This window comes from Ornithodoros turicata, chromosome 9 (genome assembly GCF_037126465.1).
Source record: "Ornithodoros turicata isolate Travis chromosome 9, ASM3712646v1, whole genome shotgun sequence".
Taxonomy (NCBI): domain Eukaryota; kingdom Metazoa; phylum Arthropoda; class Arachnida; order Ixodida; family Argasidae; genus Ornithodoros; species Ornithodoros turicata.
Window position 1 is genome coordinate 43,961,901 of NC_088209.1, and position 14,397 is coordinate 43,976,297.

A 14,397-nucleotide genomic window follows, 5' to 3' on the forward strand; every position below is an offset into this window, starting at 1 on the left:
CCATGTTCAAGTGTTTACTAAAAGCAAAACGGTTTCTTTATCAATGGACTCAAGTGTTATGACGTCGGGGAAACTTCCTCATCACTTGTGAGCGCCGTGCTGAAAGCAGAAATAACATCCGATGAGATAGACTAAGCGTATATACAAACATCCTTTGAGCGTTTCTTTTTGTGAATTAATTGTGAGGCACGGCCCGTGGGGAAATTGAAAGCCTTCGTTTTCTACTCAAGTCGTGTCTGGATGTTATTTGTTTTATGTCTAATTTCTGTCAGGGCGGCACTCGCGTTGCCGCTGAGACTGAGTGACAGAATTTCTAGACGTCTTCACAGATCCCTTGAAGTCGGCCCAGGATGCATACTGACCCCTACTATAACGGTGGTGGTGAAAGGGACCTCACAGGAAAGCGCCCTTAGATTCCTTTGCTATCAACCAATCGGCTGTTGCCACGCTCATAGCGACACGGAAAAGGAATCCAAGGTCATGCCTTTCGATTCCTAATACTCCCTATTGTTGACCGCGGAGAGATGCTCCAGATACAGGGTATATTACTGCTTCTCAAGATAAAGTACGCTAAGGGTATATTATTTTTAGGATGGCCAGCCGTTTCGTCGCTCACTTCTGTTTCGAAACAAGAGAGCGCATCTACGCATGCGCATACAGCAGACGTCGCCTGCTTACTCGTCGACGTGACGTAACAACTAATAGTCAGCCAATCACGAACGTGGCCATGAAGACGAACCACCGTCATCTGCGAGTGGTGCCCCGCGTACTAAATGGCCCCAATCTTTTTCAAAACTGGAAAGTGCACTTTTTGTCTAAATATTCGGATCTACAGGTTCCAAGTCATTTGCGGGTTCTTGAATTGCAGTTGTGACTAATATGTCCACGTAGGGAGAGGAGGCAATAAGTACACCTTCTGTATCTAGGTGGCGTTGGTACGGCATGTCTGTACCGCGTACCACATCCAATATAGCTACACAACTTTGCGGCATGCCTTTATTAGTGACCGAAAATACTCAGTGACTTGATCATCACGCGATTTTTTCCCACCAAACGGGACAGCAGCGCCACCGCATCGCTATGACGTCACGCAGTGAAGTCTTACATATATATTTGATTGCGTGTTAGCGCCGCAAAGATGCTATGCGCAATGGATCTGCTTGTTTATATAATGAGTAATGCTCGTTTGTTGTTCTGGCTTCGGCTCATTTGCATAGCGAAATTTGGCAATTCATATCTCAAGGTATGTTCGTTTCTCACGGTGTTTAATAAGGAAGACGGATTTGAATAATCGCTGGCTCCAATTCTGTTACCTGGCATTTCCCAGAAAACATCTAATTAATAAATTAATTAATGAATTCGAGCTAATTAATCGTCCATTAGTCGCACACGCTATGTTCGCTTGGCTGCATAACCAGCCTGCCGCCAAAATCGCATCGCCGATGCTCTCGCAGCTTTTTTTATACATAATCTATACCGAATAAAACCCGTACATTCCCATTGATCATCTAAAAAATAAAGTTGTTGTTTGTTGTACGTTTCCATAAAAAGAGGCACTCCGATGGTATCCCCTTAGGCGCGATCGTGGACATAACCAGGATTAACGCCACTTTGCTCCAGCCAAAAAGGCTTCACCCTTGGAACTTGCAGGGCAGTCTCCTGTATGTCCACTTGTGGTTTTCTTCGCTTGGCAATTATTTCTTCCAGGTTTAAGAAGGGCAGCTCGAAGCAGATGGCTGCCGCTATGGCAACCGCTGTGCTGATTACCAAGTGGTGTATAAGGACGTAGGACTGAAAGAAAGGATACGTTATACTGTAGTTTTCTGAGTAGCAATAACCTTCTTGTTCCGTTCAAAGTTTTCTGGTGATGCCGGAGTCGAAATATTTCAACTCCGCTCGCAGTCAATTCTTTATAAGTGAATTTTCAACCATGACGACTCTTTTTTTTTTCTTACAAACAAATCAAGCGACTGATCTGAGTCATTTTATAATACCGAAAAAGATCAACTTTATCTAGCATTTACTTACCATAGCGTCGTACGAAAGAAAAAACATGTGTTCACGAACCCCGTTGGCATAAATGATCACTAAAGGGCTGACGATGTACCAGGAGTACATGAGCCTGCTCAGAGGAAGCCATATCTTGAATGACAGCATCGTGTTCATCGGACCTAATCGGACGATAATAGGAAATGTCTCAGCCAGCTTATTTGGAAACTGCAGATTTGAGGATCGCATGGACCCTTACTGAACTTCTTCTAAAGATCACATCATAGGGGCATATGTTTATTGAAGAAGAGAAAGGGACACTATATAGGGAACAGCACGTGAACATCGAAATTGTTGTTGTCGTTCTGTAAAGGATCAGTGAGGTGACTCCCCCTTTCGTTCTTCTTTTCGCTGCGGCGTGTTCTGCATAAGAGCTTTCCAAAGAACGACGAGTGCAGGTGACCTACACAGCGCTCTGTTCCACACTCCTTTAATTATACCCTCCATCCCTGCAAAGAATGTATCGGAGAACGAAGGAACGTCGTGACGTAACGTGGTACCCAGACACGTGACTCATGGCATAACTCGGGGACTTCCCTGCATCACGCGAGGATCGTGTCGGTCGTACGCAGCTGGCTTTCTCCGACTGCTTTTTGCATGGTGGCGCCCGATGGACGAATGAGAGCCACTTTAAATGTCACCTCCTTTAATTAAAGGAACAACCCTTACCCACACTGAAACTGTTTTCCTCTCCCTTATATTTACGTCATTCCTTACGGTTACTTTTCTCCCTTTCCTTTTTTGTCAACAGCACGACGCTTCAGAATATATTGTCGAGTGCATCATCTATAGTGCCACATGTAACTGACAACGGGGATGTCGCGTGATTGGGACTCCGGTGAGTCCTTAGAGGACGCTATGTCTGCTGAAACGCACAAGAGCAATACCTCCATTTCCAGAAGCGCACGCTATGACGATCCAAGACACAGCGATAGACCAGAGGACCCTAGAGAAGCCTCCATAAGCAGCTGACACTTTCGCGTCGGGCAGGTCTTCACCACGGTTCCATTTGAAAGGTATGTGTATTATGGCCAGTATGACAGACAAGGAACATAGCCAACCGAGTAGAACGCAAAGCTGAAAATTAAGAAAATGTCCGCTTTTGTATTTCATAGTGCGTTATTCGTCTGTCTTAAACCCTCCCATATTTAGCTTCCTTTCGAAGCGTACTTGTAATCATATCTGTTATCCCCCATGAATATCTGGAGTGACTCAAGTCATTTTTTTTTTTTTTTCAAACGGGTGGCACGTCGTAGGCAGGTCATAGTTTTTCACGTTGCACAGCGAAAATATTTTGCGAGAAAAATAGTGTGTATAGGTTTTAATGGCATACGTTAGATAGGAATCTAAAGGTTTCTTCTGAATCTGAACGACAAAGTTCATGGAATCGTTAGCATCTCAGTACTGCCAAGATAATTTAATCCCCGAGTGTCATATTACGACCAAAATCTCACTGCGGTCCAAGGTGTCTCGTTACGGCCAGTCTCACTTCAGCCAAAAAGGCCTCCGCCATATTAGCAATCACTGTGTCGTAGGTTTTATGGGTTCATGTTCAAGTGACTGGGAATTTGAGACTTTGTGAATGAGGCTTTCGGCCGTAATGAGATACAATCCAAGGGATCTGCAGGACAAAATGGCACGGAAAACAACCATAAAAGTGCTTCAAAGGTATACTCGCAGTTTTTACCGCGCCATAGCTCACCTTGTTCATGACAAATTTCTTCTTGTGAACTAGAATGTAGCCCGCTATCATGCCGACGAAGAACACACCGCCGCGTGTGTACATAGGGGTGTAGATTTTTTCGATGTATTCACTGCGAGACCTGTAGGGATACCCAAGGACCTCAAGCAGAGTATAAGGAAGACGGTGTTATATACCCTGGTCTGTATTCCCTGAGCAGCCATGTGGGACCGAGATCGAACATGTACGTTACAACAGATGTGAGCACCACAGTGGCCGAAACAAGAGCTCCAGACAAGACATGACCGGCTGCTGCTCGACTGGAAGGATTGGAATATTTCCTAAGCAAAAGTACTATATGGATCACTCGGTATACTTATCGCCAGAAACGGATACTCACTGATACCAGACTGGAATGATAAAGAGGCCCACAAGTGTGCATTGCATCAGAAGCGCGAAGAACCAGGTGTGTTCCATGCACTGGAATGTGACATCAAGTTAAAACGGGACAAAGCGCACACGTCATCTTTTTACCTGTTGACAACGGGAAAGGTAATTGTTGACTAGAAAAATATTCCACCACCAAGTATCGGAACAGCGAGAGACGAGGCGGTTGCTCTCAATGTCCCATGTCGGACCCTCGCCGAGGTATGGAAAAAGGGGAACTATCAGAAGAGTTGTCAGCAACAGTAACGGGAGTACCCTGTCAAAAAGAAACGCGTTTGTGCCGTTTTACAACAGCGCCGCCACCGACTGTGCTGTGTAAGGCTGTTTTTATTCCGTGTGTGACGACAGATGAGACTTCAGTAGGAGCTCACGTCTGTCAATGCCTCAATGAGCACAGGATAGGATTGAAACCTCCTAGTGTTCAGCACGAGAAAGAGAGGATACACCTTATCGTAATCGAAGATCGTACGTCACCTGATAACACGGTGAAGGAGATATCTAAAGAGGAACCCTCTGGTTCTTCTGTGGTTCTCTTCCCTCAGTTTCGTCAGGGTGTCGTACACCATCATCATTCCTCTATCACGGAAATAATTGTATTCAATAATGACGGAACTGATAAATGGAAATCGCCAAGAATGTGACATTGGTGCGTGACTCACAAGACGCAGAGCAGCGTATCAGCTCCCGGTGTGAAGTTTACCAGAAACTGTATGGTGATGTCCTTCATTTTATCCTTGAGTAGTATAAGGTTCTCTGCGTTTGGGAGAGTACTCGTTAACAAAGTGTCCTCCAGTGTCTAAATGTAGCGTTCCTGCGGCGATATGTTCTGATAGCGGCTCTATCGGATGCGTATCTATAGCCCCGTTTACATGGATGCGACAGAAACGATCGTATCGATTTATCTCAACAAATAATTTCTGACAGTGCCACGTCAACTAATCCACCGGTCGGAATGGGTTCGGGGAGATGCGATAACTCGATACGATGTAACAGCGGCTTATGGGAAACAGGACTGTCCATCGCTGAATGTAATGACACCGCTCTTTATATCATATGTCGCGTCTTCAGTTGTGTGTCAGTGAATTGTCATTGATCGATACGGCGTGTCGTTAAAGTCCCCAGGGCACCTGTTCGTCTTCGAGAGAAGATTTGATTGGTTGCAGTATATGGGGATAGTACAGCATGTGAGAAACTGTTTGGGCCCGCCTTCTTTCGATAGATCCATACTTATCCATTTCGGAATGCACACAAGCTCACTACGGAACATTTCGTTATTATTCGTCGTTGATTATCCTCTCCCATACTGCAGCCAATGAAGTCTTCCTCGCATAAAGACCAGAAGCAGACAACATTCCAAGTTATTGTGCGGATTGTAATATGTGGCATGTAATTGTTGGCATGAAGTCTGTAATGCCTAAATACTCACGCGTCAGCATCATCGAATGCAGCACAAGGACGTAGCCCAAAACAACCCAAATTATGCTCAGAGCTCGTAGGCCATGCACGCATTGTAGCTTCGACGGGTTGTCCTCCATAGCAAACAAGAGGCCTATATTCTTGGTTGCGGAGAAGGAGCGCAGCAACTCACCCATCAGGCTCTTTCTAGCATCTGTCAACAAGCAGGTCGTTAGTTAACAGTTTTCTTTGATTCCGTGTTAGCGCTGAGAAGCTATACACGGTGAACATCCATATGCAAACCCACGAAAAGCCTCTGAACTTCAGCCCACAGCAAAGTCCAACCTTCTTAGAAGGGCTCAAAATCCAGCGAACCGATAAGGACGATATATATTTCCAACAGAGGCTGTTCTTCTCCTATAGGCACCATCATTGGCGTGGTCGTTAAGGGGGGATATGTTTATTAAGAAAAAAGAAAGGAAGGTCGTTAAGGGCTCATGGGTATTGACCTACAATACACATGAACCCTGGATACGTCATCCCTAACCCTTTAAATGCCCATGCCAATGACGACCGGGATTAGCACAGACAGGTGTCCCGACTCCGTGCTGCCGCCGACTTCCCCGCATCTTCCAACTGTTGCCCAGAAGAAGAACAGGTTGTATTCAAAATATCGGCGGCTCTCGTCCTGAGACACTTAGCATGTCTTGGTCTTAGTTAGTCCTAGCATGACCACCAAACAATGGATAAGCACTGTATCCAATGGGCCACTGGATGCTACAAACTTGTGAAACCATCCGAGGGGCATGCAGAAACAGAACGGTTATTTGCGCCCTTAGCGGTGCAAAGCGCCAGGCGGAGGATCGAGCCATACTTGGATTCTTGTGTGGACATTGTGAGTTCCTGGCATCAAGAAAGGTCAGCAGCGTCCCGATGCACATTAGTACGAGCAAAATGCCCAAAGCGCTCCTGAAGAAAGAAGAAGAAGACTGACATACTCCTACTGAACGAAATGGATGGACCAGCTACTCACAAGGCAGCCAGGATGACCGGTGTCATTTGCATGTCATCTGCTTCCATTTGTGTCTTACAGGAGACAACTTGAGAACTGACGTTGATGTTCAGGAAAGATTTGACGAGTGGTTGTACTGGAATATGGGGGATCATTGGTGCTCATCAAATCCATTATCAGCAAACATATATGCCCAATAGATTTCCAAAGTTGTTTTTGTTTTTTTTCGTACGTGTTGTTGCGGGAGGTTGAGAATCACACAAAGCTCCAGGCACGCAGGAATTAAAACGAGAATAGCAGTAACACGCAGACGTTATCTTTGTTGCTTTACATCATAATTCGTATCTTTACGTCGCGAGACATGTATGAGTTGCCGGTCTGTGAATTGATTAACGTGCGCTGAAATTTCAGCACACAGCAACCTGAATTAAACTTCGCTCGCGGGGAACGGTGTTTACACAAAGCGACTGTGTTCGAACCCGCAAACTTGAGGATGGTAGGCGGACCTTTTCATCCACCGACAAGAATGAATATATTATAGCCGAGGAAAGCTTCTTCTAGGGACAACAACAGCACAGATGAGAGCCTCTCAATAACGTCAGGGACCGCTAAAGGCTTATGTGTGCCGGCAGGAGACATGGGACTTACCCAAGCAGCTCAATGTACTGAGCAGCACATACAATTGACCTTTCAGTACATTGTGCCGGTCAGGGAGGCTCCAAGTTGGAATCATGTGCGGCATTTCGTGACATCGCTACAGACCCACCATTCCTGCTTGAGACAGGACGGGGACCAGACACCTATGTTAAGGCTTACCAAATGTGAAGAGGGCTTGCATATCACTTTTGCTGCATGTGGATGGGATGCAGAGCCCAAAGAAACCTGGAAATTCTTCCACCACGTTGTCCACTTCTCGTAGAAGGTATTTCTAGCGTAACACATAAATCACTTGTGGAGAATTTCTACATAAAGGACAAGGAATGAGCCTGCAAGGGCGTCGGAAGGTGGGGCAGAGGGAGCGGTCGTCCCCTTCCCTGAACTTTCATTCTGAGGGTCCCGTCACGCCATTTTTCATATGTAGTACGTGTCGTCCGAGTCAAACTCGCTTTCAGCTCCCGCGCAGAGCGAAAATGAACACCCGTTTACAAAGTACAAGACCCATTTCACCCAAATGCTGTGCTTGATGACATGTGCAGCATACCTGCTGTCTTTGCCTGATCCATGGTCAGAACACTCGGCAGAGCATTTTTAGTGCAACAATAATGGCATACCCTTTGCAGACGACACCACTGCACTTTGACGACAAAAAAAAAAAAAATTAAAGATAAAGGAACACGTCACCGCTCGCTTGCTTCTATTTGTTTTATCGTACTTACTAACACTGAAACGATCAAACAATACTTGAGTTTGTGCTGCTCAAACGCCAATTTCTTTTCCGCCTCAAGGTAATCAAGAACGCGAGGTGGCCTTCCCATATACGTTACGCCCTCCATAGTCATCGGACTGCATGGACGAGTCGTTTCTAATAAGCACATCAATATGCCTCCGGTTCATTCGGTTAGGTTAGGGTAGATTCGGTTAGTGCCCTGTTGTCGTGAGTGACTTCCGACGCCCTGTAAGACCGTAATTTCAACGAGAACCTTATGATCCAAGCAACCTATTTATCGTGGCACGCTATATGAGGTATTCTCTCTGAAGTACAGATATTTAGCGGGATATTATGAAACTCGGCGGCAGAACACTGCTCTCGCATGTAATACTCAGTAGGAGGGTTCATGCTGTCATCTGCTTGGGTAGAGAACGCGTCCATGTGAAGTCGGCCTAGGGACCCGACGCTGAACTGAGCATACCGTTCGTTATCGTTACGTGAAAACCGATTTGAAACAGGCGTCACGTACGATTGACAATCACGCGGAGCTCGTGACAAATCGTCCTTCCCGTGAGTCCTATCGTGACGTTGCTCACCTCTGTGAGGCCGACAACGACAAGCGACAACCACCACCTAGGCTGACACACGTTACGTGTAAATCAACTCCAATTACCCCTCCTGTGAGTAGCATGCCACTGTCTCGGTCCTGCCAGCCGACGAAAAATGAGGAATGCGTTTCTTACATCTTTTCCAAGAAGATCATTGATGATGTTCCTGTACGTGGCAGAACTGGCATCTTCCGAGTACACAAGGTCCAGCAGCCCAGCCAAATCAATTTTGTATCGCACGGCACAATATCGGCCAGTTATTTTGTTCACGTTATATTGTACCCCATCCATGTCCCGGCCGCTCATGTTGAGGTTCGCATGAACCTTGTAGCATTCCGACTGAGAGCCGATGCTGCTGAAGCCGCCCTGCAGAATCCCAGCCTCTGGTTTGGACATCGCATCGAGCACTGCAGTTCATCGAGTCAAACGAGTCGACGGTAAGTTATAGACAGCTCGTGAAAATATAGCAACTGAGATACAACTAGTTCTCTTCGAAACGTTACAGTTATCAAGTTAGAGTAACATCATTACTTTACAGTTACCGCGCAAGAAACAGAAGCTGAGCAAGTTCAACCTCAAAGACTTGATTTTAGCACTTGTAACGGCCCAATCGCAATTACATCACGTGCTTGACGGGGGAATTCATGTGTTTTGGTCTCAAATATCGTTGCTGAATTCATCTCTTTTACTTCTTGTGCGTGTGTTATTAGTGTACACTAGTGTCTTTGAGGCCCGGAGACCCTACTGTAAAACTGAAAACCCTACATTAAACTAAAATAGCAACGGTGTTAATAAACGCTTTACTTTCAGGACTTTAAATGCACGCTGTTTCAGCAAAGCTATGTAGTGCACAACAGGTGACTGTAATAGTTGGGAGTATATATAGATACACACTGAGGTTAGCATACATCGGTAAAACTCGCTCATGAGCATGTTCACTCAGTATGTTCGCTCATGCTCAATGTGGCGAATGAGCAGAGCATGAGTGCGCAAACTGAGGAATGAGCGGAAAATGAGTGAGCACGAACGAGTAAACGAACAGCTGAGCGAGGAGGCTGAGCACAGTATGAGTGGGCATGAGTGAGCAAACGGATTGAGAGCAGAACTGAGCGAATAACGAAAGACTCTGGATTATTGCGGGGGCGCTGTGCATCAGCCGGTGAAGGACAACTAAATGGACACTATCGTACATTAAATCTAGCCCATGAAATCTTTTCGATACCCTGAACAATTATAAAGGCACATAAGACAATGGGCAAAGGACAATATCACGGCCACAGCCCCTTTACAGATGCTACATGGACGACGTCCCAATTGTGAACGTGAATGTGGCGAAGGAGCTGAGCGTGAGTGAACAAACAGATATTTGAGCGGGAGGGGAGTGAGCAAACGAGGAGCCGAGCAGGAGATGAGTGAGCGGGAGTGCCCATCTTTGGTCTGGTGCGCACGTGTCGCGTGATAATACATACCATAGGCACGCTTTTTAACCATCCGTCTGGTGCGTCGGAGATCTACGACACACGGTGATGGCACAACATGTGACTTACTGTAAAGGGCCCACGCTTGACCGTGGAAGAGATGTCTGATGAACATCTTGAGGGATTTTGCGCACTCAGTGGAGGCTCCGGTCATTGTCAGCATTCCCATCATGCTTTCCAGGGTAGCGCGAATGGAATCCACCATTCCCTTTGGCTCGATTGCAGCTAGGTTCAAACTGAAAACTGTTGGGCTCACGCAAAACAGAAGAATGATGACGCGTGATATTTCTCTGGGCGCGCTCGTCATGCTGTCTCTATTGATATCTAGAAAATGATAAACGGAGAAATCTTAGAAATACGCTTCCAAACATGGGAAACATTCCAACTATAGCGACGAACGTCGTATACAAACCTCGACCTGGTACTCTTAACGCCCGAGAAAAGAGAAAATACGTACTCCCGTCTTCTACCTACGAGACATCCGCTGCTCAATGTCCGACGGGTGATTACAGAACCAATACACGACGCATAGATGGTACAGCAAAGATGTGGTTCCTGAAACGGAATCCCGTACAGCAGATAGTTTACGCGGGAGCAACGAGGAAGTAGAGACACGATGGAAGCGGAGGCAGCTAAGCAAACGCGGTGTTCGTTTATGAATCTGTTTGGGCAGCTACAACAATGGAGGAAGTCGAGAAGGAAATCAGGGATGTCAAGGTTGGAGCAAATCATCTTATCAAAGAATCACACGGAAGAGAAAAATGCAACACAACAATGACTCCACGGTAGACATTATCCGTTACCTTTGATAGCACCCCGATGCCCGAAAAATTGAACTGCACAGGTGACCACATATACTTATATATATAGGGATACCTATCACCAGAAAAAACGCATAGGGACGTATCGATTCCACAAAGTTCCGTTCTGCTCTGGTCAATCTTCACTCGTGTATACCTGAGGATAACAGAGTTACACGCAAGGTGAGCCACGTGAGCCAAGGTCGTGCTGGGAGGCTCGAATCCTACCACCGGTATCAGGTTTTCCGTGGGATTTCCGGCAGATTTTCCAGACAGTCCCCCTTCAAGGACTGACCCGCCATCTGTATACACCGCTCATAGCCACAGTTGCTTCGCGACACGAAATTACTGACGCATTTTGTGGGCCCAGCCCTCGGAAATTTCTTGTCTGGCGGCCACGCTGCATTACGTGACTATTGCCACCCGAACATGAGGGCCAGTCGCTATCTTGTGTTCCGATTGCGTCATCTAGTGGTAGAGGTGGATGGTAGTTTACTGTTGAAAGAACTCGTCGTTGTCACAGAGGTGGGCAACGTCACGACTAACGTGCGTCGTGGGCCGACTTCTAAGGGAACTGCGCCGACATATGTCTGATAGGAAACGCAGGAAAAACGTTTTTTTTTTTTCATGCAGCCAAGCCTGCATTGGGAGTCGAATCCGAGTCTCGACTGCGTCTGTTGGGCCTATGCGGGCCCTCGCAGTGCGGATGTGACGATATCGGATGCAGTTGGACAACGCGCTGCCCGGCCAGATCGGGACACCTGCCAAAAAATGACCACGCAAATTCGCATTAAAAAACAAGAAGGAGGAGTTACATTTACTCGTAGGGATAGTTGTGGCGGCACTGCAGTTGTCGGGCTCACAGAGATGGGCATCGTCACGGCTAACGCTCTGAAGGAATGTGCGCAAGGGCGGACTTTTAAGGGAACTGTGCCGACATATATCTGACATCCACAGTCCGAGGGAAACCCAGAAAAAGCCCCAGACAGCACAGCTTGCACGTTTTGCCTCGGCCAATCTCCCTTGCTCGGTTACATGCACGTGTCAGGAGGAAGAAGAAGCTGCATCTCTTTCGTCACACCATTCGACCTGCGTACGAAAATGGTAAGCATATGAATTGCTTACGCGTAATTTTTCGAGTTTCTTTCAAAATTTTATCGAATAAAGTGACAACCTGCGCGATATATACCACGCGCAGTAACTTGCTGGACATCTAGTGTAATTAGCGACTCATACACCAACATGTACGCCCCAAATGCCCGCTATTCGTAATCCGACACGCATAGAGGAAAGAAAGGGCAGTACATTAAGGAGGTGTCCGGTAGAGGCACGTGACGTAGGGACAGCCGGATGTGTTCCTTGGCGCCCCCTTTGCTGTAAAACTTGGGTTCCCACCGATCTAAAGAATACATTCATCCGGCATAACTTTGGGAACGAACCATATTCCTGCTTCACCAATCGCCTTGAAGCCGTGACTTGGTACGTTGCAAACGCCAATAGCTTCAAACGACTGCTTCCAGGCTGATCAAGTTAAAGGCATCGATGGGGCCCACGATCTCTACGAGGCTGTTATTGGGGCCACTGTGGCCACACTGCTGATGCATCCCGTCGATGTGGCTCGTGTCCGCATGGCTGTCCAAGGGGAGATGTGGCGTCAAGGTCACTACACTCCACTTTACAGATCAACTCTGCAGTCTGTGTGGCTGGTGGCTCGCTATGATGGCATCAGCGGCCTTTATAGAGGTTACCTCCCAGGGCTTTTCTATCGACAAGTCACGCATGGCATTCGTCTCGGCATGTTTCAGGTACTGCTATAGCGTCTACTTTAAAAGGGATTTGGGGAACACATGTAATTCCATCGGGAGACAACCTATACCACTAGGAACACAGGTACCAACAATTTACGTCCGGGGTGTTACGTTTCGAGACTCTTATGACAGCCGACGTAGCCAGTCATCTGAGTTTTCGAATACATGTCTCAGCAACGTGTCATGATGTTCACGACCTGGTTCGATTCGATCCCGCAACCTTGGGTCACTAACAGAGGCCGGTTTTTGCAAAGGCCGTCCTGCATTGCAATCTTCGACTGAATCAGTCTACTATAAAGACTGCAGAGAACCCACCAGCGTACCTTAGCCAGTACCTTTTTGCTAGAAACTAAGTTGAGAACAACCAGTTCAAAGCTAAGTTCCAATGAAAGATACGATTACTGACGCGCTGACAAAAGCCGTACCGGATGTGACGAACACTGTGCGCAAAGAGCTTCGGATTTTCCTTCCGTCAGCTATACAGTAATTTTTCTGCGTCGCATTTTTCGCCGAAATTTCTAAGGTTGCCCAGGATCGATTGACCACTCTTGAAATTTTCGACAGCTTTGAATGCGAATTCATTGATCCATGGAACGTCAGTGATGGACTGACCTTCCATCCGCCATCTTAATTGTGTACACGTCAATGTCACCTTCAAGTCCACCGGTAGCTGGTCACTGCTTAGCTGCTTGCAACTTTTTAGGCAAATAACCTTTGTTGGGTTTTAAAGTACAGAGTCGCTAACCCGTGGTTTTTCGAGGCAAAACTTCCATAGACCCGATAGTAAACATAGCACAACTGCCGTTCGGTCTCGTCCAGACGAAATAAAAAAGGTAGCTTCCACCTCCTTTTCCTCCACCCTGCCAGGACCGTTTACTTCGTCTCACGTACATTTTACCAAACAAAACAAAACAAACAAGGATACATCTCCTGCAGCTCGAAATGCTTCTGTGGTAGCACCTTGAGTATGATTGATTGATCACGGCTATCACTTTCCATCTATTAGCTATTTGAGGATATGGGCCTGACTCTTGACGAAAATCTTGAACCAAGCTGGAGAAAGAGCGCAGTGTCTGGTGCAATCTGTGGTGGAGCAGGAGCCTTCATGGGAAGTCCCCTTCAGCTGATCAAATGTAAGCTACAGATAAGGTCCTCTCCTGCTATCGCGGTTGGACACCAACATGGCCTTAAGACGTCGTGGCAAGTCTTCACTGTGGTAAGCACCGACGGTCCTTATGAGCAACTTCGATCAGCCTTACAACGAATCACACGTTTGTCGCGCCAGTGGACCTGAACCAGTGTGCGTATACAGGGCGAATAGAGTTTTGCTATATAGCATATGCTGCATTAAGAGGATGTATGTAAGTGCATGTATCGGGTGAACTGCCCTTATCTTGGGTTGCATTTTCTGTTTTCTTTTAATCTTCACACAAGAGGTGATAGTGTGCTCTTTCACCCTCTCACATTTGGGGTGAGGGAAAGACGCGTCTCCGAAGATGCGCAATGAACAAAATAAAGAAAAAAATTGTGTTCCTTCACGAATTTTCTGCGGACGATCTATCGAACCGATTTTTGTTCCGAAAACGGCTATGATATCAGGTGACCGAAGGGACCAGATATCATTGAGACGACTTCCTACTTTTATAATCAAAGAGTTAATTATTGAAAGTCAATTAGGAGATTGCCTCAGGAGTTTATGCTATATTGCAATTGACTTCATCTCGCAAAAATGATATATATATATATACAT

General features: G+C 46.5%; 2 protein-coding genes across 8 annotated transcripts in view; one reads left to right on the top strand and one right to left on the bottom strand.

Annotated features, from left to right (window-relative positions):
- LOC135369059 (O-acyltransferase like protein-like) overlaps nt 1-14,397 on the bottom strand; it is a 25,618-nt gene continuing 11,221 nt past the window's right edge. For 2 of the 7 annotated variants that reach the window (XM_064602692.1, XM_064602693.1), the window contains exons 2-16: nt 11,655-11,928; nt 8,697-8,968; nt 7,401-7,512; nt 6,606-6,720; nt 6,447-6,541; nt 5,604-5,786; nt 4,837-4,930; nt 4,652-4,753; nt 4,265-4,433; nt 4,131-4,210; nt 3,928-4,050; nt 3,752-3,872; nt 2,937-3,126; nt 2,029-2,171; nt 1-1,791 (exon numbers count right to left, since the gene is read on the bottom strand). In XM_064602692.1, coding sequence (XP_064458762.1) covers nt 1,573-1,791; nt 2,029-2,171; nt 2,937-3,126; nt 3,752-3,872; nt 3,928-4,050; nt 4,131-4,210; nt 4,265-4,433; nt 4,652-4,753; nt 4,837-4,930; nt 5,604-5,786; nt 6,447-6,541; nt 6,606-6,720; nt 7,401-7,512; nt 8,697-8,968; nt 11,655-11,790 — 2,154 coding nt within the window. In that variant the 5' untranslated portion in view covers nt 11,791-11,928 and the 3' untranslated portion in view covers nt 1-1,572. Of the gene's footprint in view, nt 1,792-2,028; nt 2,172-2,936; nt 3,127-3,751; nt 3,873-3,927; nt 4,051-4,130; nt 4,211-4,264; nt 4,434-4,651; nt 4,754-4,836; nt 4,931-5,603; nt 5,787-6,446; nt 6,542-6,605; nt 6,721-7,400; nt 7,513-8,696; nt 8,969-10,108; nt 10,390-11,654; nt 11,929-14,397 lie in introns of those variants that run through there. The other 5 variants (XM_064602691.1, XM_064602695.1, XM_064602698.1 and 2 more) reach the window with 5 other exon arrangements.
- Nucleotides 12,099-14,397, top strand: part of LOC135369100 (solute carrier family 25 member 35-like) — a 2,875-nt gene continuing 576 nt past the window's right edge. The window contains exons 1-2 of the mRNA XM_064602763.1: nt 12,099-12,644; nt 13,654-13,863. Coding sequence (XP_064458833.1) covers nt 12,438-12,644; nt 13,654-13,863 — 417 coding nt within the window. The 5' untranslated portion in view covers nt 12,099-12,437. The remainder of the gene's footprint in view (nt 12,645-13,653; nt 13,864-14,397) is intronic.